Below are 24379 nucleotides of genomic sequence, written 5' to 3' on the forward strand. Positions count from 1 at the left end.
GGTGCACTGTGTAAATCGTGACACAGTGCGAGACCCTTTATAATGCATGTTTTTTTTTACTGAGACCTCATTACAGTAGTTAGTGATAAGAACGTTAAAAAAAAAAAAACATTGATATTGGCAGTACAAAAACTATGAGGATTACGGAAGAATTTATGCAAGAAGCTAGAGGAAGGCATTACTTGTGCAGATGTTAGAAGATAAAATATGAACAGCGTGCTGGAAACTGTAAAGGGGCATGTATACATTACTGATTTATTCCTGAGTAAGAGGTGGTCAGGATAAATGATTTGCTGCAACTGAAAAATGTTTAGTCTGGATATCCAAAAAAATCTGCTTTACAGAGAGGTTGATGAATGGAATAATTTACCTCAGAACATTGTGAATAGTAGGAGCATTCATGATCATGTGAAATAACTGGGGAAATAAGAATGATGATGTTTATTAGGTGCATCATTTGGAAGTTTCTCCCTACATTTTATTTGTCAGATAATTTAGTTGGAAGTTATTTTTTCCATGCCAGTAGGACAGAATCCATGTGGGAAAAAAACAGAATATGTATCTACAGCAGACGTTTGTAACAAAATAATTGCCGGGTAATATGGCTGACATATGCCATACGTGTATAGGAACTCAAGGACAAACTCCTCAGGATTCACAGGAAACCTTAAAGGTACAGCAATGACTTTATTTGACATATTGCAATTCTAGATGAAAGATCTCTGCAGATGGTGATTTCAGCAATAAAATTAAGAGACTTGCTTTTTGGACGTAAAGACAAGATATGGCAAACCTAGATAACACTTGCAAGAGCAGAAACCACATTGACAGCAAAGGTCTTCATTGTCAAGGCTATGTTTTCTGGAGTAGTAGCATATGACTGTGAGAGCTGGAATACAAGTAAGGCTGTGCACCAGAAAAGTAATGCTTCTGAACTTTGGTGTTGGAGAAAACTTTTAGGAATCCCATAGTCTGCAAGAAAATCAAATCAGTCAAAAAAGGAAATAAATCCAGACTGTTCACTGGAAAGCCTTATAGTGAAACTAAAACGTAAATAGTGAAAAGACATAATTCTCCAATGAAGAGAGGGATGCTGGGAAAGATTGAAGGACAAGAAAGGGGCAGAAGATGTTGGAGAGGGTGGATAGAATTACTGAAGTAATGAATATGAATTTGCAATCCCTTCTTGACAGACATTGTGAGTTTGTCATGAAGAGTCAGATTCAAGTAAGTGTCTAAACAACAAAATCTTGTTAGGGTGGGATTAAGTTGTGAGCTTGGGAATACTTGTGTTATGGTTCAGCAAATTAGAGCCACTTAAAACACTTGGCTTTACCATCCTTTATGTCATAGGTCAAACGTAGGATTAAAGAGGTGTCATCATACTTTTTTTTGGAAAGTTAAATTGTTCATATTAAAGAAGTAAGTTATCAGTTAAGACCTGTAAAGCTACCAGTTTCAGAATTTGATAGGCGATAAGTAATAAGAATTACCAGGCTATCCTCCCTGTAATATTGAACTAAACTTAATAGGAAATCAGAGAATGAGGTCTAAAAAAAAAGACCAGTAACCGAAGTAAGCATGATATTACAGGAAATTAGTATACGGTGTTAAGAAATTTCTGGATCAAGCCAGTGTTGAATCTGTAAACAGAAAAAGCAATAGAGCAGGGTAAATGCTTGTGTGGTGCCATCAGTTAATGCATAGGTTAAGATGATCTTGATGTATATGCAAATTTTTGAATCCAGTGGTGTGTGCCTTTAAGTATTCTATGATAATAGGGGTCATCATGTCAGTCTCACAAGCAGAAAGTCTAATGTTCAATTCCCAGAACTAACTTGAGGATTACTATAGTTACATTTAGGTATGTATACTGCAATAATGCTCTGATTTTTTACCTCAGACAAAGCTACACGGTTTGATTTTCAACTCTGAAGGGAAATTGGCTAGGCTTAAAATAGCCTACAAGGGCAGCTAGCCTAGCACTTATGAATCTAAATCAATGCAAACTAAACTAGTCAAATAATTTCTGGAAAAAGAGCTTGAGAGAGAGCACCATTCCATAAAAGTACATGGAAATACTTTAGTTCAGAGAAGGGTTTAAGTAATTTCTGAGAACAGTGCTTTTTGATACGTTCTTTTGACTAAACATATTTTTGGTGAACTGTTTTATCAGAATAACTGTAATCTAAGAGTGCATCCACAGTTCTTTTCAATAATGCTAGCAGCAAAAAGTAAGTATACAACTTTTAAACTGCTAATATTCGTATTAGCATTAAGATCACTATGCTATTAATGTTTGCTTGATGACAGTTATTGCACTATTTCCTGGTGTTCTGTGAATATAATGTGCAATCCAACTTTGTTTTACAATACAGGAGTATCTGGTGCTGTATTGAAAGCTGCTGGACAGCCTGTAGAAGACGAATGCAAGGCTTTAGGTATGCAGTTTGTTTTCCTATATGCTGTATATGATTTGCATTTATTGTACAACGGTTAAAAACAATAATAGTGCATTTTTGTTTGTTGAGCATTAGTCTAAGCACTTGGCAGCATATTCATTTAAATGACTATGTGGTTGTATTTATATATAAAATACTAGCACCAGATCCCATTTTCTTTGTCTTTGTAATAATGATATTTTTGCTGGCCTTCAGTCTTAAAGAAGAGCACAGGAATGAATAATTAAAATACTTTGACTAAACAAAAGCTAACCAAGTTAATAACATTCTCTTCTAGGAAATCAGACTGGGAGTGGATTTGTCAGAACCACAGCAGGAAAACTGAAAGTGAAACACATTATGCACACATTTGGGTTGACATCTGTGAAGGTCATAAAAAAGATCATGCTTAAGATTCTAAATGAGTGCCAAGACCTAAATCTTAACTCTGTATCCTTTCCAGCTCTAGGCACAGGTAAGAATGATGCATCAAGTAATAGCAATAACTGTTTGTATTGTCTGTGTGGTATTTTAATAGTCAAGTCAAAGTAATCTTATCATTCAGATTATACAACTTGGGCATCACGGAACAAAATTTTGTTACTCCTTTCCCAAAGTGAAGGCATTTTCAGACAGACAATCTGTATTACAACAGATACTACTGACATGACATGTTTTATTGTCTTAGACTCTTAACTGACTGCATAAAAATTGCACAGGAAGGGGAAATTTTTCGAGGTAATAATTATTGCCCATTTAGTATTGCTGTAATCATCACTGCACATTTAGGATTGCATAAGAATATGAATTAAGAGAATACCAGTGGGATTATTGCACCAAAGTTGTTGCACAAAAATATATGATACCACTGTTGGACATTCCAACAGACTTTTCAGAGTTCAGCATAGTTAGTATGGGTTTAGTAGTCTGATGGCTTGTGGAAAAAAGCTCTTGTTGTATCTGGCTGTTTTGCATCTCGTACTGCGCTAGCATTTACCAGAACATAGGTGAACAGCCCATGAGCAGGGTGAGTAATGTCTCTGATAATCTTGTTGGCCCTACTGAGACATTGTAGCAGTTATATTTCTTGGATGGCAGGGAGCATGGTTCCAATGATTTTCTCTGCTACGTTAACCACTTTCTGAAGGGCCTTTTTGTCCAAGGTGGAACAGTTACAGTACCAGGTCACAAGACTGTTGGTTAGTATAGTCTCTATGGTACCTATGTAAAAGATAGTAAAGATCGAAGAGGAGAGGTTTGCATTTCTCATCTTTTGCAGGAAATGAAGATGTTGCTGCACTTTCTTACAACAGCGGCAGTATTAATATTCCATGTTAAGTGATCTGTGATATGTACTCCCAAGAATTTTGTTTTCCACTCTCTCTACTGTTTCATTGTGGATTGTTAGTGGAGAGTGTTTTATGCCTTCTTAAGTAGATAATGATCTCTCCAGTCTTGTTCACGTTTAGTGAGAGATTGTCGTCGCACCAGACAATGAGCTGATTAACTTCCTCTCTCTGTAGGCTGATTCATCATCGTTGTTGACGAAACTTACAACAGTTCTCATCTGTAAACTTGATGATGTGGTTCGAGTTGAACTTGGCTGTGCAGTCTTGTCAACGAGGTTAACAGAGGGCTTGGTATACAGCCCTGTAGAACCCCCATATTCATAGTGATGCTCTCTGAGGTGTTATTTCCAGTGTGTATTGTCTGAGATCTGTCTGTGAGGAAGTTCGGTATCCAGTTGCATAGGGGTGTGTTTATTCCCAGTTGGTCAGGTATTTTTTAATCAGGTGTTGGGGGATCACTGTGTTGAAGGCAGAACTAAAGTCTACAAACAACATTTGCACATAAAAATTCTTGTTTTCCATGTAGAAAATAATAGTCAGGAAATTTACTGATTTGTGTATTTTAAGCCATAACAAGCACTGATCTGACTGGCATGCTGAAGAACTAATAGACTTTAAGTGTCACTTGTGTAGATCAGTAGTGATTTGTCTGAATTTTGACCTTCTGAGCTAATTGCCTAGAAAATAGAATTCTGACAAGCAAATGTTTATGAATCCAACTTAGTTGAGGGATGGCAGCCTAAGAGTTGATATGTTTACTAAGGAGTGTGCAGCTCTCCCAACATAGGATTTGGTGTGCATGTGTTGACAGAAGTCACACTAATTTAGAATTTCAGCTTTCATATAACCATTTTGAGAAGTAAAAATTTAGCATTGTGACGTCATCCTGTGTGGAAAATCTCAAATTGAGCAGAGTTCTTAATTTTAAAAGTATTGTTTATAAAAAAATGAAAACCTGTTTAATACAGAAGCACAATAATAAGTCTCAAGGTACTTTATTATCAAAACTTTAAGTATTGGTGAGTGAATCAGCAAGAAGGCCTGCGGGCTGTGTTACTGTCCTTTTATCACCATAGGTTCATGAAATACCCCCCCTCCTGTGCATTTGAAATCAGAAAGTTAAGTTGTGAAATGTTATGAGGTCACACTATCAGTTATTTCAACATTCATTTTGCTGAGACATGCAATGAAACTATTTATTTTGTAATTGTATCTTGGGTAAAAGACATAAAGTAACTGTCATTTTAAATGGTGAAGACATTGTAGCTGTAATCTAACAGTGTACATCTTATATAAATCATGTAAACCTGTCTTGATTTTAGGGTATGAGAGATGAGACATATACTAATATAACAGGTTTGCCACATGTCCGTCAATGCTTATTTGGACAGTTACATCCTGTGAAAAAATATGAAAAATGGCAAATGTTCTGAGATTTTATGACTAAAAATGTTTGTTTCATCAAATTGTTGCATAAAACAATAATTCTATAGCTGAAACTCATCATTATTCTACAAAACAAGAAAAATAACTCTAGTATTACAACAGTGACCTTTTCATCTTGTCAAAAAGTGAAGTCTTGTCCTTTGTACTGGTCATTGGCATGGTCTGTACTGAAAAATCTCACGTTTCCTTAATGTCCAACCACAGGTATTTTATAAACGTGGTGAAACCTACATGAGGGTGATGGTAGACTGTTCCATTAAAACTGTTATGGATGAATGTTGGCGTGTGTTGTCATACACTAAAGTTATCATGTTTTACCCCATTTGTCAGACTATGGCAAAAGTAAAACCTAAAAACAAACATGTAAAACACAACAGTGCCAGAATACAGTCTCTCACATTCACCCAAGAGCACCTTCACTGGAGGAGGAAATGTGTCTGCAACTCTCTAACTTAAATACTGCACATTTGAGGTCACAGTACATTTAAGGTGCAAATAATTTTGCAGATACAAAATGTACAAATACTGGTCTTCTGATCTCTAGCGCCTCGGCAAATAGCCTTTACAGAGTAAAATATTCATCACACTAACCTTCATCTCTCATTATATAATACTTCAAACCCCTCCTCAATTAAATACAATCAATTATTCAATTAAATCTGATTAAAAAAATATAAAATGTATAAAACAATATAAGTTTACTAAACTAGAGTTACTAAAGCAAACTTTTCCAAGAACAATCATAGTTCAAACCATTTGGTTTTAGTGTATTAAATTTTAATATAAAATATAATTCCTTTTTCCTTAATATTTGTTTTATACATTTGTCATTTAAATATTTAGTATTTTCAATACTATCTAACACTGTAACCTTCAAACCCTCTATATTACCTCCATGATAATTATGAAAATGTACAGCCAACGGGCTAGTTTCCTTGTTATTAATGATGTCTCTAACATGCTCCTTAATTCTACAAGCTAAAGTTCTTTTAGTCTCCCCCACGTAAAACTTTTTACATGGGCATTCAATACCATAAACAACTGCCGTTGAATTGCAGTTGTATAGTCCTCTGGTACATATGTACCTATGGTACATAGTCGGTATAAAATGGCTAATATATTACTGTACACACAAGCTATTAATCAGGGAACTAAAAGATGTGGTAAATGTACCATTTGTAAATTTATTGTGCAACAATTTGATAAAATTAATGGTATTCCAGTTACCACGAGAGGACTATACAACTGCAATTCAAGAGGCACCATTTTTGGCTTGACCATGGAACAGACTATCTGTCCCATGGTCAGTCCTCTTTCCAGCCACCAAGGGTGACTGATGTGGCACTTTGTTGTACCTCAGACCACTCATCATTTACCCTGGATCCATCTGGTGTAGCATCTGCAGCCACTATTGGACAGGGGGTTAGCCACATCCTTTGTGGCTGTTTTGATCACCATAATGGGCAAGGGAGAGCCACTCTAGTCTGTCCTGGGATAGGGAACAGGGAAGGCTTCATTGTTTTGTCAGTGTGTTGTGACCATCCCCGGGGAAACTGCTGCTGCCATTTATAACACTGTTGGCCTCATTTTGTTTATTAAAAAGAAAGAGAAAACTAAACATGTATCTACAACTCCTGAAATGTCCTTAGACAAGAGGTAGTTTACTAGGTATAGCTAAAGGTTTTATTCAGGCTATTGATCCTTAAGTGCTTCCCGGTAAAATAAAGAAAAATACCACTTTTCCTGAAGAGGTACCAGATTTTGAATCTGGACAGGAAGATGAAGGGGCAGATGCTGGATTTTCTGCTCAGTTTTCCAGTCTCAAAGGAGAGCTCAGTTTCAGATTCTACCTTCAGGGATTCATCTATCCTTGAGACTATTAACAAAATATACCAGTGTTTTTAGTGGGCGTTTGCTGATGTTTCTCAGTCCCCCAATTTCCTCAACCTTCACCAATTTCTCCAATTCTGTCACCTTTGGAGGATGTGTGTGTGTTTGCCTCTTATTTTCTTGATAACCAGCCTGCTGCTCCTAAAAAGGCAGATTGAATATATAAAGTTCCTCATTCTTTAAATTTTTATACACTATTCCCAAACTTGACCAAGCCGCTATAGTGTTATTTATTCCTGATAAACAATTAGTTTATTACTATCCTATTTTTTCTGATAAGGGTGAGAAGATTATTGATAGGTACAGGAAAACTGTGTATGCTTCTGCAGCTTTGATTTTCAGAATTTTGAATTGTCAGGCTCATATATTGTTGTTTATTCTGACTAATTGTTAAAGTATGATGAATGTTTGGTTTGTAGTTTCTTCTTGTGAGGAAAGTCTGCTTTAAATTATTTAGCTTTTTTCTTACTGTGCTAGTCACTGCCCTCTGCAGTGTGTATGACTCAGCTGATAATTCTTCCAGGGCTATGGCCTGTGGTACTGTTGTAAGGAGGTTTGCCTAGCTGCATTCTTGGAACCTCCCACGATGATGTGAATAACAGGCTCATAGGTAGGTACTAGGCTATAGGGCATAATTAAGCCTAGCCAAACTATTTTGGCTTGCGCCTCCCAAGTGATTTAGTTACCTGCACCTCTGTCAAGCAGAGCCACAGAAGTGATTCCTGGGGTGAATTTCCTGCTTCTCCATCCACTCAAGATTCTTCTTGAGCATTAATGAGTGAAAAATTTATTGTAATTTGTGCACTGCTTCTATGCTGTGCTGGATCCAAAGTCTTCTTAAGACACAGTCTTGCTGGCTGTTTACTGCTGAATCAAAGACACAGAGTTTTGCATGACTCCATTTGTAGTCTGTTTAAAGCACCAAGCCTTTTAAATTGCACACTGATAAAGAAATATATTTTGCAGCTATAAGCACAATTACAGATAACTTATTTTTATAACAAACGACACGTACTCTTTCTGTCAGATTGTAGCATATATTTACAAAGTTTTCCTTCATTACAGATATGAATGATAACTTCTACAAAATACCTGTCTCTGTCCCTCTCTCTACTACAGTTGTTATATAGAGTGCTAGTCACGTACATAGATTTTATTTCCTCTTGGCATCTTTTTTGGCCTTCTGTGGGAAGTCACATAATGTCTGTTTTTAGACTTTTCTATTGTCCTGTCAGCAGTTCTGCTGATGTGAAAATGCACAAATACAAGCAATCAGAATAACAGAAGTATGAAAGGAAACCTCTGTTCTGTTCCTATTGAAAAAAACAATCACATATTGCTGAGTTTAGATATTTGTTCTGTAAACATGAGAAAATCATGTAATACTTGCTCTTGCTTTCCAATATTGCTTTGTTAAGCTTTTTCCGATGCTGTGAAGAGAAGCCTGTCTGTTATACATATAGTATGAATGCCCAGTTTACATCGCTAAACTCTATACATATATTCAAGCAAACTTTTTATTCTATGCTTTATCTTTCAGCATATTTACAGCAGAATTAATTTCAGCCTTATATTCATAATCTCTAACAATTCCCTCTTTTTTTTTTTTTTAACATACTCAAAACACTTAATGCTGATATGCATTTTTGATCACATTATATAGAAAACACATTAAGAAACAAAACCTTTAGTCTTCTTTTGATACAAGTCAAACTGCAATTTTACACAGTTAATACAATAATAAGTATTACTACCAAAACTGAATGTATCTAAACTTTTTCTGCAGACCATTCTGTGAAATTGTTTTTATTCGTTATGAGCTGTCTGCTTTAGTTTTATTTTTTAACTTGATTAATTTATTCTTTTGGAATCACAAAATTTAATTTATGACTTAGAACTGTTCCATTTACTCTTTGCAACTGTTGAATTAACTCTCTACATTTATTAATTTTATATCAAAAGATTAGAAATAGACTAATATCTATAAAAGACAAGAACTATCTGCTACTGCAAGCATTTATACACTGCTGAAAATATACAGTTTCAATGTGGTTATATTTCTGAACTGCCCATAAACTTTAATTGACAGCGAAATATACTCTGAAAAATGTTGTTTACGTATTAGTCCATTAGCTGAATGAATACAATATTTAAATATAATTTTTTTTCTAGCTGGGGTAATCAATACTAGTACAGATAAAATGATGGTCCAAAAACCAATGATAAAACTGCAACTTGAAACCAGTGATAATATTACAACTTGAAAATTTACTTTTGAACTTATTAAATGTATCCTGTACAGTATGTATTTAGACAGACTGTTTGCTATTCATGCATTTCAATCTAGTAGGTATCCTGGACCCATTTTTTTAAACATAGTTTTTCACTCATATTCGTTGCTAGACATTAATTTTATTTGTACTGAATTCTTCTGCATTTGTACATACAAAGAATGTCATTTGTACTGAATTCTTCTGCATTTGTACATACAAAGACTATAAAGTACATTTAGTTTAATCTTGCAAATTTAAGATCATTAATTGGAAAATGTTTGTCTCTTTAGAAATATCTAGTGGAATTGGCACCAAAGGCATACGTCCTGTTATTTTAAACTACATACTCAGTAATTAGAAACATTCATGCTTTTTTATACCAACATTGTTTTGCCAAAAACATATTAAAAATAGTGACCAGTCTTGTTCAATTTTTTACATATCTTTACTCTCTCTTGTATAGCTGTAATAAAGCAATTTTAAATCTTCTTGTATATAGCTTTACAGTTTATCAGGTTGTAAATACAATTTAATACTAAACAATACAATAATAATTAGCATAAAATATCTTGGACTTTCAGATTTAATCTGTTTACCAGTGTTTCTTATGCACTAATACCTGCTCCCCCAAAAGAGTATTGTCAAGAAGGAATGAAATATTATTTCTTCCTGTAGCTCTATTTCAGACCCTTGTGCAGTACTGCTTATACAGTCAATGTAAAACTGAGAGAGTGCCCCTCCCCTTGTAGTATACTGCAGTATTGTTTATTTGCTTTATTAGGTTAACTATGAACCTTTGTCTGATTTTATCATTTTTTGGTGGTTTTCTTTTCTGTTGCCTTTGCTGTCTACATCTAATAGTAGTTATTTGTACCTTCCTGTATACTTTATTTGAACTGTATGTATACTATAGCCCATCTGCTGGCTGTACTTGATGCAACTGAGTTTTTTTTCTTTTTACTTTTAACATTTACTTGCAAACAGATCATCAGTGACATCTATGCACAATTGTGACATTTTATTACAATTACCAAATAGTGTTGCCTGTAAACATTTTAACAATTTAATGCCAATAATGTTTTAGAAAAATATAAGCCACTTGTCTGGCAGTCTTGGTTTTTATCTTGTTTTCCTAACATTTTCTGGAACTATTTATCCAGCCTGGGAAGGTCTGAGCTCACATTTTAAACTCTGTAAACTATAGTTAATTATTTTAGCATTTTCCTTTAAATCATTGTTAATACACTTACAAAAAGAGGGAACTGTTAGAGATTATGAATATAAGGCTGAAATTAATTCTGTTGTAAATATGCTGAAAGATAAAGCATAGAATAAAAAGTTTGCTTGAATATATGTATAGAGTTTAGCAATGTAAAATGGGCATTTATAATATATGTATAACAGACAGGCTTCTCTTCACAGCATCAGAAAAAGCCTAACAAAGCAATATTGGAAAGCAAGTATTACATGATTTTCTCATGCTTGCAGAACAAATATCTAAACTCGGCAATACGTGATGTTTTTTCAATAGGAACAGAACATGAAGATGTTTCCTGTAATGTTGCATGGTCTTTCTGATATTTTTCAGTAACCTGTTTTGCTGAATCTAAAACTCCTATGCACTTTTGAAAATATGTATGTATAACTTGTCTAAGCTTCCCGAACTCATTGTGTCTGTCTTTTAGAAGATATTACATTCTTTTGTAACAAAATGTACTAGAGGTCCTGTCAGTAACTGATTTGACTGTTGCAATTCTGAAATAAACCTTTTACATCTGGTGACAGAACATAACTGTCTAACATTTGAATATAATGTCAGCATATTAACTTTTCTTGGTTCTTTACCATTAAAATTTTGTCTGTACAGTTTAACCTTTGAATAGTGGCATGCACTGTATTTTTATGACATTGTACACACAATAAACATTTTTGTATACCACAAATGATTTTGTTTCAGATACCAGTCAAATATTGCAATCCATTTGCATAATGCCTTACTATTAACTTGCCCTAATAAGGTTTTACATTTGCTAATATGCTGCATATACATTTGTTCTAGTATTATTATTATTACCTCTATGGCATTCATAATGTATGTAACACAGAAAAATGTTCTTACCAGTCAACAGAGAGGCAGGTGGCCAGGCTGCTTTACTGTAGATGGTTGAAAAGTCTCTGTAGTCACTTGTGAAGTTGGTACAGAACAACTGGCAGTTTCAGTCGTACAACTTTGTATTGTACCTTTTTCGGAGAATTTATGGCACTGCTCACCTTCCTGCACTGCAGTCTCACTACGGATTTAGACGTCTAATAAACTGTATTATTGCTGCAAACTGTCAAACTGTTATAAACTGTATAAATCTGAAGTACTTCACATAAACGTTATTTACTGTGCTTTTACAGGAGTGACCTTATACAAGGCATTACCCACTCACTCCCCCTGTTTTTGGATATAGGCTAGGAATGTTCGTTAGGATCACCACTGAACATTGTATTTTAATTTGTGCACTGCTTCTATGCTGTGCTGGATCCAAAGTCTTCTTAAGACACAGTCTTGCTGGCTGTTTACTGCTGAATCAGAGACACAGAGCTTTGCATGACTCCATTTGTAGTCTGTTTAAAGCACCAAGCCTTTCAAATTGCACACTGATAAAGAAATATATTTTGCAGCTATAAGCAGAGTTACAGATAACTTATTTTTATAACAAACAACACATACTCTTTCTGTCAGATTGTAGCATATATTTACAAAGTTTTCCTTTATTACAGATATGATGACTTCTACAAAATACCTCTGGCTGTCCCTCTCTCTACTACAGTTGTTATATAGAGTGCTAGTCATGCACATAGATTTTGTTATTTCCTCTTGGTATCTTTTTTGGCCTTCTGTGGGAAATCACATAAAGTCTGTTTTTAGACTTTTCTATTGTTCTGTCAGCAGTTCTGCTGATGTGAAAAAGCACAAATGCATGCATTCAGAATAACAGAAGTATGAAAGGAAACATCTGTTCTGTCCCTATTGAAAAAACATCACATATTGCTGAGTTTAGATATTTGTTCTGCAAACATGAGAAAATCATGTAATACTTGCTTTCCAATATTGCTTTGTTAATCTTTTTCTGATGCTGTGATGAGAAGCCTGTCTGTTATACATATATTATGAATGCCCATTTTACATTGCTAAACTCTATACATATATTCAAGCAAACTTTGTATTCTATGCTTTACCTTTCAGCATATTTACAACAGAATTAATTTCAGCCTTATATTCATAATCTCTAACAATGACGAGCTCTGCCTCGCATATATATGGGGACCTTATTCCAGAGCAAGGGGAGTGTCTGGGGCACAAATCTATCCTTCCAACAAGTCCTGTTTATTGTTGAGGTCAGGTTTAGGTCCCTAGAGCATGTAACTTGGGTAGATTGGGTTTTCTTTAGGTGGAGCATTTCCAGCAATTTAGGGTTAGACATAGCGTTGTATGTCAGGCAGAGATTGTCTCTGATCAGTTGGTATGCAACCAAGCACAGTTGAAGTTTTTTTAGCCTGGTGGTATAGGGCATATGTTTTAGGCCTGTTATCCTCTTGGTGCAGTATTTTTGAGGCCTCTCCTGTTGTTGCAGGTGTCTAGTAAGGTACATCCAGAATGGGGCATTGTACTTAATAATGGGTCTAATGAGTGATGAGTAGAGGGGGACAATAACTTCCCTTTTTCTAGATGCAAACCCCTTTGTGATAAGGTGGGCCATGAAGAAGGATTTTTTAACCACTTTAGTGATGTGGTTACCGAAGGAGAGGTTAGTATCCATCTGGGTCCCTAGGTCTCTTATCACACACTCTGTATTAAGTGAGCTACCACCTATGTGCTAATTCGTAGGTACTTGTTTTTTCCCGAAGGGGATGACAATGCACTTTTTGGGGTTTAACTTGAGGCCATGATTTTGGCACCATGCATCTGTTTTAGTGAGCCCCTTTTGAAGGATATCTATGTCAGCAGAAGTGTCAGTTATGGCGCCCAGTTTGCAGTCGTCTGCGAAATTTGTTAGCCATAGTCCATCTGTGTTTGCTTGTACCTCGGAGAAGTAAATACCAAACAGGAGAAGTCCCAAGACTGAGCCCTGGGGTACTCCACTTGTCACAGGTTTGGAGTCAGCCCTAGCATTTCCTATTTTCACTGTATGGGTTCTGTCTGTGAGCCAGTTAGCAACCCATCTTGTGATGTAGGGGTTTATATTTAGGATAGTGAGTTTGTCTATAATTCTCGAGTGGAGAATAGTATCAAAGGCTTTTGCAAGGTCAAGGTTTGCCGTTAGGAACACCTTTCCCTCATCGATTGCTTTGCTGACCATCTCAAAGAAGTCAACCAGGTTTAGGAGACATGACCTGCCCTTTATGAAACCAAACTGGGTAGGTTCTAGGGTTTGTAAGTTCCCAATGTTGTTGTTTGAGTTCCATAATGATGCACTCCATGGCCTTACAGACTAGACTCATCAGGCTTATGGGGCGATAGTTCCCAAGGTCGGTGGTGGCTCCTCCTTTGTGAAGCGGGACAACCGTTGCTGTGCGTCACTCTGTAGGTACGTTGCCTGAGGAGAGGCTGTGGTTGAACATGGTATTCAGGTGAGGGATTAGTTCATTTTGGAGTTCATGTATCACGCAGCCTGGGATGCTGTCTGGTCCCATGGATGCTGTATTCTTTGCTTTAGAAAGTGCCATTTTCACCTGGGTGTCCGTGATTATGGGGGCAGTGCAATCTTCTGGTATAGATATGGGCCCTTTAGGGGGTGAGGGTGGGGTAAAGTTTGCACTGAACCCATCTGCCAGTATATTGGTGATATCAGTTGGTTCTGTGAAGTTTGAACCATTATGCTGTAGCTCAGAGCAAATCTGAGAGTTGCCATTTAGGTTCTTGACATGGCCAAAAAATGCTTTGTGGTTGTCTTTGGTGTCCGTTGCGATTTTTCTTTCAAAGCTCTCCTTTGAGGATTTTATAAGGGATCTTAGCTTTTTGCTAAGGTTGGTCAGGGTTCTCCTCCATTCCTGGGTTTTTAGTCTTTTTTTTTTTTTTTATAATAATGTCTTCCTTCTATTATAGAGCTTGTTTATGTCTGGGGTCCACCAGACTGGTTTCCTTTTTTTTGGAGGAATTGTCTTGGTTTTGTTCGCAATAGCACAGTCCATGTACTAATGTATGTGCTTGTAGAGTGCTTTTGTGTAGGCTACAGCAAATTTGACCAAGTTGTCATTCTACATGGAGGTGATGAAGTTTGCCACCTCCATTTTAAGCAGCATAAAGTTTGCTTTGAAGACTTTTTCACTGTGGTTTCCTTGGGGGGGGGTAGTATGTGGTTATCGAGAATGATGAGTTTATGGTATGATCTAACCAATGAGGGATTTACCTCAGGTGTGGTGCACTTGCCCCCCATGTTGATGATGACCAGGTCCATTATATTGTTGCCCCTTGTAGGGGTGTTGATGAGCTGGTCCAGGGCATTTGAGTTAATATATTCCAGGAAGCATTGAGCAAAGGTATTAGTGCTCGAGTAGTTTTCCCAGTTGATGTTTGGGTAATTGAAATCACCCAGTATTAGGGTGTTTGGTTGGACCCTCATGTTTTTCAGTACCTCGAGGAATGAGGAGTGGGGGGGGGGTTGGGGCAGGGACTGTGATCTGTAGCAAGCTACAATCTAGATTGCAGTTTTGCCCATTGTCAGTTGCACTTGGATAATCTCTGAGGCATCATACTTTGCAATTAGTCTGGAGGTGTGGTTATCCTTGATGAATATGGACACGCCTCCTCCCTTGGTGTTTCAGTCCAAGTTTTGTGACCAAAATGTGTGGTATGAGTTGTAGCCTGGAATCGCTGGGGTGCTCTCTTGAGACCTGAACCAGGTCTCAGTTACTGCACAAATATCTATGTTCTCCATTTTGATAAGGGCCTCGAGTGAGTGCATTTTGAGGTTTAAACTCCTGGCATTGAGCAGCATTACCCTCAGTTTTTTGTCACTGGGACTTATTACGGTGGTGGGTTTGTCTTTTGAGCCTTGCCTAAAAAAGGCATTATGAGTGTGACAAGAGCCTTGGCCAATATCCTGAATCCCAGGGGTGATGCATGCAAGCCATCTCTGGCAAAGAATTGTGGCTTGTCGAGCATGTCATCCCAGACAGACAGATACTGGCTCCCCTTTGAATGACACCAGAAGCTTAGCCAGTTATTGAAATTTATCATTTTTTCCTTGTACTGAGGTATCATTCTTGGTGAAGATAAGATGAAACTCAAGGCTAGGGTCATACCGGCCTTGGTTACATGATCAGAGAGCTCTTCTATGTCTCTTTTCATGTAGTCCAGGGAGGTGCATCTCAGGTCATTTACACCAACATGGACAATGACAGAGTCATATTTGGTTATGGAGTGACCTGAGTGCCTGTGTGATGTGGCAGATTCGGGCGCCTGACAAGCAGCTGGCAGTGACCTTCTCTCTGTCCAACCTCGTGAGTGGGACATCAGTGTACCTGACTATGGAGTCCCCTATTACAAGTGTGTTAGGTATGATGTTATGCCTTATGGGCTGTGGTTGTGTGGCACACTGGTTTTGGAGGTTGTGTTGATTGCGGTGTATTTGTGGGTAGAGGTTGGTTGAATATCTGCTTTGGAGGTTGGTTGCGTGTCTGCTTTGGAGGTCTCTATTTCCTTGGTTTTTATTTAGAGCCTCCTGAGTATGTCTTTGTGTATCTATGTGTGGGATTTCCAGTTGCAGGTGTGGTGGGTCTATGTGTGGTGAGTGAGATGTTGCAGGTTGTTACCTTCTCCTCTTGACTGTCTATTCCAGTCGTGGCTGGAGAGAGCTTTGTCTCAAGTTTGGCTGTGTAAGTGAATCTCTCACAGATTTTGGTGTCATGTGGTAAAAGGAGAGGGTTGTCTGTGTACATGAGGCAGTTGTGACATTGTGTCACGATGCCCAGATTCATCAGGTGAACAGGAGAATACACTGGGAACTGGCCTTTGGACATGCCTGAATGGGTTGAGGAACTTTTTTCTTGTTGAGATGATGGGAGAGATTAAGTTGACTGTTCCCTACAGACAAATGTTGGGGATCGAGTACTATAGTTTTTGTGCTTCTGTCTCTTTTTGAGAAAGTGCTGTAATTTCTGCTTTGGATGTAGATTCACCTTTGGATACTTTGCTGCAGAGGTAATCAAAAGTGTGAAAAGGAGTGAGTTAATTCAGAGAATCACAAAGATTTTTATGTCCTCCTTTTTCAAATTTTCTAAGGGATTCTCTACCCCCCCCCCCAATCACAAATATTGACAGAATAGGAAGGGTATTCCATAAAGAATTTAGGAACCTCCCTCCAAAAACCAAGGACAGTCCAAGAAGTCATTTGGACTATTTAAGGGACCTTGCTCCCTCCTCCCACCGTGGCAGACCCTTATCTTTTCCAAAAGGGTCTGAATCAACACACCACTTTTCTCTTTGTCAACAAATAGTTTCAGACAACATGGTTCTGAGGCTCATTCATCATGGTTACAGATAACTATCTAAGGAAATTCCTCCTTGGCATTTTTTTCCTCATCTACCAGACTCTGTTAGTTCCACCTGGACTTTATCAGAGTATTTCCAGACAGTGATAAAACCAGTTCCTCCTTCCACAGTTGGGCAAACATTTTATTCAGGGATGTTTTAGTGCCACAGAATGAAGATGCTTGGCGATTAGTTCTGGACCTTCCTTAGACCTGTTTGTGATGGTGCTAAATTTCAAAATGATGCCACTTCACAATATTTCCTCTTCTTCCTCATTCAAGGTTCCTGGTAATACTAAATTTAAAATCTGCTTATCGCATTCTTTTTCATCCAGATTTAGGTATTTATTTTAAGGTTTCGTGTGTCTGGATCACATTATCAGTGCTCTGCCTTACCCTTTGGACTATCCACCGCACCAAGAGTGTTCACAAAGCTCATTGCAAGCTACAGGAGATCTGCATTTTTCTATATTTAGATGACTTGCTTATCTTTTCAGCATCTTTTTCAAAGTGTCAGGAATCTCTCTCTTAGGTGAGAGAGCTGTTACACAAGCTGGGATTCCAAGAGAACTTTCAAAAGTCCTTTTTGACTCCTTCACACAGGATTGTGTTCCTGGGATGTCAGCTCAACATCTGAGTTCGAAGAGCTTTTCTTTCACAAAAAAAAAAAAAAAATATATATATATATATAATCTCAAGCTATTGCTAACATTTTCCACTCTGCTACAGTCAGTTTGAGGGAATGCCCCTCAGGATTTTGGATCTCATGGCATATGCGTTATATCCTGCATAGTATATAACAGCTGCCAGCTTTCTAAGCTTCAGGGCACCTTCCACGTGCCCAACTGTTAGACTAAAAAGGTTTGGATGCCAAACCCTTCAGAGTTTTCTTGCTACCAAACAGAGCACTCCTCAGTAGGCTTTTGAGGATCAACAGTCTGTGCTGTTCCCTATGCTGAGCAAGTTTCCCTATGGGGGAGAAAACTTTCACATATTTTTAATATTTAAATTTAGTTTCATGTTGAGGAACGTATGTTTTAAGCTTGGAATATGTGTTTTTGACTGTCCTACAACTTTGATGCACTTTTAAATTCAAATGCACTTTTGTATTTGACAGTTTAAAAGCTTATTTAAACATTCTCAACCATTTTTCTTGTACAGACACTGTGCTTAAATTTATTTTTGGGGCTAGTAAAGTGTATTAGAATGTTTTTTATTATGTTTTTGAGAAAGTGACTTTATGCTAAAATTAAATTTCTACTGGCTTTTGCTGCATAGTTTCTCCAGGAAAGAAGCACCACTTTTGGCTTGACCATGGAGCAAACTACCTGTCCCATGGTTGGTCCATCCATCTAGAAAAAGAAAAAGTTAACTAAGACTAGCAGTTTTCCTCAGCCACAAGTGGGTGACTGCTGTGGCCAAAACTGGTTCTTCATTTCACTCATCCTTTTTTCTGGATCCCTGTGGTGTTTCCCATGCAACCACTGTAAACCAGGAATTAGCCATGTCCTCTGCAGCTATTGGGCCTCCCTTGATGGGCAAGAGAAGAGCCATTTTTATTGGTGTTGGCAGAAAGGGCAGGAAGGTGTCCCTGCTTAGTCAAAATGGTGTGCTCATCACTGATGAAGCTGTTGATGCCCCTGATAACTCTATCTTGTCTTTTCTTTCCTGTCAAAAAGAAACAGGATACTACACCTGTATCTTCTCCTACTCCACTATCACTGGACAGGAATAGTTTGTCTGGCTCAGGGTCTTGTACAGGCTATTGACCCTTCTTGTAAGGTGGTTTCTGGTGGGAGAAAAAGGGATTTCTGTTTTTGTGAAGACTTTCAAGAAACTGAATCTGGAGAGGAATGTGATGGGGCAAATGCAGGTTTTTCTCCGTGTATTTGATTTAGACACTGAGGAGATTGTGCCGATTCTCCCTGTCAAGGATTCTTTTTTCCCTGAAACTATTTCCAGACTGTTCCTGTGTTTACAGTGGGAGAACACTGAGATTTCTTAGTTCCTCACAAAACACTTTGAAATGTTAGAACTGGAACTCCCAGAATCTCCTTACATTCCCCATGCTGTCAGCACTGCAGGATGCGTTTTTCACACCCAGTGGTTTCCCTGGTAGCCAGCCTGCTGCACCTAAGAAAACTGACAGAATGTGCAAAATTCCCCAGTTTTTCAAATTTCTGTATACTCACCCCAGACCTGACCCAGCTGCTGCCAAGCATTTTTCATTTCTAATCATTCCCATTCAGACAAGGATGGCAAAACATTTGATACGTTTGGACAAAAAAAATTATGCTTCTGCAACTTTAATTTTTAGAATTTTGAATTTTCAGGCTCCTATATTAAAGTTTATTCAGACTAATTGTGAAAGAATTAGGAATGTTATCTGCAGTTCCTTCCTGTGAGGAATAATCTGCTTTGTATGGTGTAATTTCTCCTTTTTCTCAGGTTACTGAACATTGTTTTGAGGTGTTTAGCAGATACCCCAGGAACACAATCCTGTGTGATGGAGTCAAAAAAGACTTTTGAATGCTAACAATTTGAAATGTCAGGACCTGTTACAGCAAGTCCTAGGACTGAAGTTGATTATGAATCTTCTGATCAGGATTCTGTTCTTTCTGATTCTTCTGATGATTGGATTTGACCTTATCTACTTATGAGGATTCTGATGCAGAGGACTCTATTCCATCTGCTTCCCCTCCAGAGGATCTTTCTTTTGGTGAAACCTTACATAATCTAAGGGAGCATTTCCACTGAGAAAGCCAGGATTTTTCTGATTCAAAAAAGAGGCTCAGGGATTTCTTACTCCTGCCTCAGCATAGGCCTTTAGCTATTCCTCCTGTACTAGACATTGTTGATGCTTTTTCGGAATCTAGTTTGGCCCCTAATTCCTTGTCTCCTGCTCCCAGAAAACCTGACAGATACTACAGGGTTCCTGAGTCACACAAGTTCCTTTTTAAAAATCCTAATGCGGATCCAAAGACTATTTTTCAGGGGCCCAAGGGCATTAAGGGTTCTGCTAAAAAAATCTTACCCCTTCTGATAGAGACTCCAGGACGCTGGATAGATGGGGTAAGAAGGTTTACACTTCTGCAACCTTGGCCATTAGGGCTTTAAACTGCCAGTTTCATATGTTGAAGTATCAGCAACATGTTATTGGATTGCTTAAACAGAAAATGATGTTGATTCCTGATTGTGTGGAAAATAAAGAATTACAGGATTTAATGCATTCTGCTGAACAGGTTGGAAAATATACTTTGCAATGTGGTTTTGATTCATTAGAGGCCTCTTGCAGGGCTGCTATTACTGGGTCAGTGCTCAGAAGGTATGCTTGGCTTAAGGAGCAATCTTTACCTGATCACGTTAAAGCTAAATTGTTGGATGCTCCCTTAAATCAGGACCGTCTGTTTGGCAACAAGGCTGAGGAAATTCATAAAACGATGGAAGATAAAGCTAACTCTATGCAAACTGTTAAAGATTTCTTACAGGTTCAACCTCCTAGATTTAGTAGGCACTGGCCCTCTAAAAACTGGTCCTTTCCAGCCCCTTCTAGGTCTTCTCAAGCCAAACCCAGACACAGCAGAAACCCCAAGTTTCAATCCCAGGGGACACACAGGCCTTAAGCAGTGGGGGCCTCCACTTCCAAATCTGGGAGTAATAAGACTTCCCCCATGGTAAACTGTCTCAATGACTTCCTTTTAAAAATTCCAAGCACTTATCAACTGACTGCCCCTTTGGGGAGAAAGATTGCTCTACATGCAAAGAACTGGGAGCTCATTACCCAGGGATACAGATTTCACTTCCACACGTTGCCAACACCAAATGGGTGGCCGGACCTACCCCCCAAATCAGTGGGCAGAGGCCCAAAAACAAGTACTTTCTCTCTTAAGCATGGGGGCTATTCAGTTTAGTACCAGAAAAGGAAAAGGGACAAGGTTTCTACTCGAGACTTTTCCTGGTACCCAGAAAAAAACATTCATGGCGTCCTATCCTGGACCTGTCTACACCTGTCTACACCTTTTTGGAGATTCCAAAATTCAAGATGCTGACTCTTCACCAGTTGCTTCCCATGCTAGGCAAAGACACCTGGTTTGCAACACTAGATTTAAAAGAAGCATACCTGCACATTCCAATCGGGGAAAATTGCAGAAGATACCTTTGCTTCAAAGCAGACTACACGCACTATCAGTTCTCTGCATTGCCCTTTGGCTTATCTACTGTGCCCTAGCTCCAGTTATTGCATTTTGCAGGCAAACAAATATTCAGATATACCCATACCTGGACTATTGTCTAATTCAGGCAGAAAGCCCGGACATACTTTTGAATCATCTGGCCTTTGTACAAAGGGTTCTAACCTGTCTGGGGTACACCATAAACAAAAATAATTCTCACCTGGTACCCTGTCAGAAAATTATATTCCTAGGAGCAAGCTTGAATACAACTTCCCAGATGACATACCTCACGCCAGAAAAACAAATTCATTTGACAACCTACTTCAAACAAGTGGCCACAAAAACCCTGCTATCTGCAATACAAATACTGCAAGCCTTGGGGTTCATGGCCTCCTGCATTCTTCTAATTCTATATACAAGACTGCATATGAGGAAACTATAGTGGTATCTAAAAAGCCTACGGTGTCAACATTCCCAGGATCTAGAAGCAATGATTCCTATCATACCTTGCCTACATCTAGAGTTCCTTTGGTGTGCAGAGGCCTGCCACCAAAACAAGGGACTACCTTTCACACCACCCCCTGCCACCCAAACCCTAACAGCAGACACATCAGACTATGCATGGGGGGGTTCACCTGGCAGGGAAGTGCATTCAGGGCAAATGGAACCCAAATCAAATGCACCTGCATATCAATCGGAAAGAAATGTTAGCTGTACAGAATGCTCTGACAGCCTTCAAGGACCAGATTCTTCCAGGACAACTAATGGTAAAGATGGACAACACCACTGTTATGTGGTACATAAACAAGCAGGGGGGGTACACATTCTTACCCCCTCTGCAGACTAGCCATGGCATTGTGGAACCACAGCCTTGAGCTACCAAGTGCACCTACAAGCTCAATTCCTGCCAGGAAAATTAAATACACTAGCAGATGGACTAAGCAGAAACCTCATGGACCCACATGAGTGGAAACTGGAACAAAGGATTTCCAACATGTTGACAAGCAAATGGGGGAACCCAGATGTAGACCTATTTGCCCCTCCCCAGAACTGCCAATTGGACAAATTTTGCACAAGGACTCCCCACAAACAAGCCTGGAAAGTGGATGCTCTGTCCTTCAGCTGGAAAAAATCTATCAGTCTATGCCCCCCCCCCCCCCTGCTCTCCAAAGTACTACTAAAAATCAAACAGGACAAACCAAGAATGGTTTTGATTGCTCCAGACTGGCCACGCCAACACTGGAACCCCCTCCTGCGCAGTGTGTCATGGTTATCCTCATGGCACCTGCCTCAGACTCCTTCCCTGTTGTCCCAGCAGGAGAACCAGATTATGCACTCTCAGCTTCTAACACTGAACTTTGCAGCCTGGCTAATTACCTAATCTCTCCTTTACCATCCTTCAGTAAACCTATGATGGATATCATTTTAGAGGCAAGGAGGCCTAGTATTAGAAAATCGTATGCTGAAAAATGGAAAAGATTCTGTGCCTGGAACCAATCTCAATGGATGAGCACAGCAGCACCCAATTTACCTCAGATTTTACAATACTTAACTGAGATGCTTCACAAGGGCTTGTCTTTTTCCTCCATTAAAAGCCACGCCTCAGCCATTTCAGCTCATTATAACACAGAACCTCCCCTCTTCTCTCATACACTGCTCAAGCAGTTCCTCAGAGAGGCCAGAAATTTGAGACCACCCAGGAGAGCTCCAACCCTGCCTGGGACCTTAACTTTGTTTTGGAGAAACTCACTCTACCTCCTTTCGAGCCAGCTGCTACTGCGGACATAAAATTTCTTTCTTGGAAAACAGCTTTCCTTTTAGCAATCACTTCAGCTAGAAGGGTATCTGAATTAAGGGCCCATATGGCAGTGGAGCCTTTCATCATATTTCATGAACACAATCCATCTTTCATGCCCAAGGTGGTATCCAGTGTGGCTCTTAATCAGTCCATTAATTTGCCAACCTTCTTTCCCAATCCACAGAACAAAGGGGAATGGATACTGCATTCCTTAGATGTGCACAGACAACTTGGATTCTACTTGGACAGGACTAAACCTCAAAGGAAATCTGAACTGCTGGTGGAATTTGTTGCAGGGGCAGAGGGGAAGGCTATTTCAAAGCAAACCATTTATAAATGGATAGGCCATTGCATTAATTTCTGCTGTAAGCACCATGGAAAACCTATCCCCCAGGGGTTCAGACCTCACTCCACCAGGGCTACATCTACCTCTACAGCCTTTCTCAGAGGCGTCCCTACAAGGGACATGCTAGAAGATGCTACCTGGAGTTCTGTACATACTTTCAGCAAGCATTATCATTTGCCAATTTTCTCTAAATCCAGAGCTGGCTTTGCCACTGCAGTCTTGCAGGGCCTTATAAGCTGGTCCTAATGCTATTTAAATTCCTCCTCCCAACCATAGCTTTGGGAATCTATCCAAATGAAATGACTGCAACAGGGAAACACGAAGAACATAGTACAGTTGTTTACACTTCCCATAAATGCAGATGTTCGAGTGTATTCACTGTTGCAGTCCTGCTTACCCTCCCTCCAGCCCCCTAACCTTTGGTTATACCTCTACTTTCCTTTACTATGCTTAAAAGCTTTTTGGTGTATTTGCTTTTTTGTTGGAGGTATATCATTGTACTTTTATATTTAAATTGCTTCCCATTAGGGGGGCACCTGACATCTGGGGCAAGAAAAACTGATGTAATGGCGTCGGCTACATGTTTTATACCCTTGACGACCTGACATCATGGAACAAGGGACAGCAACCGACGCAGGACCCAAGACTTTGTTAATCAGGCCGACTGAGGGCTACCTGCAAGCAGATAACCCAAATGCAATGACTGCAACAGTGAATACACTCGAACATCTACATTTAGGTACGTGTACACAACTGGATTTTCTCCCTGTGTCTCTGTGGGGTTCCTCCCATCTCATAAAAAATGCTGAGTGTTTCCATCTCAAACTCATCAGTGACTAGAGCTGTGAGCAGCAGCTCAGACACTACAATAGTGCCCTAGATGAGGAAGAGTTGTATAAACCAACTGCTTTGGACATTTACTGTGGTGCACAGTATCCTCAAGATAAGAAAACACAGAACACAGACTGCACACCAAGGCAGGGCTAGCCACTCCACTATGGAAAAAATATAGCTGTTGGTAATTTTGTCATGTTGACTAATGTCATCAAATGGGCATGGGTATTTGCTGATGATGATTGGGTTAAGGATCCAGCCTACTCCAACCTACATCAGGGACCCATGTTTATGGGGGGGGGGTTCCCC

The 24379-nt window shown here is 38.8% G+C and overlaps 1 protein-coding gene across 1 annotated transcript in view; it reads left to right on the top strand.

Moving 5' to 3' along the window:
* LOC122804788 (protein mono-ADP-ribosyltransferase PARP14-like) overlaps window positions 1-24379 on the top strand; it is a gene marked incomplete in the record, with an annotated part of 1493437 nt that overhangs the window by 1131607 nt on the left and 337451 nt on the right. Inside the window, 2 exon segments of the mRNA XM_044074882.1 lie at window positions 2379-2441; window positions 2740-2916. Coding sequence (XP_043930817.1) covers window positions 2379-2441; window positions 2740-2916 — 240 coding nt within the window.

Source organism: Protopterus annectens, chromosome 6.part0 (assembly GCF_019279795.1).
Source record: "Protopterus annectens isolate FY-2018-M chromosome 6.part0, PAN1.0, whole genome shotgun sequence".
Lineage (NCBI taxonomy): Eukaryota > Metazoa > Chordata > Ceratodontiformes > Protopteridae > Protopterus > Protopterus annectens.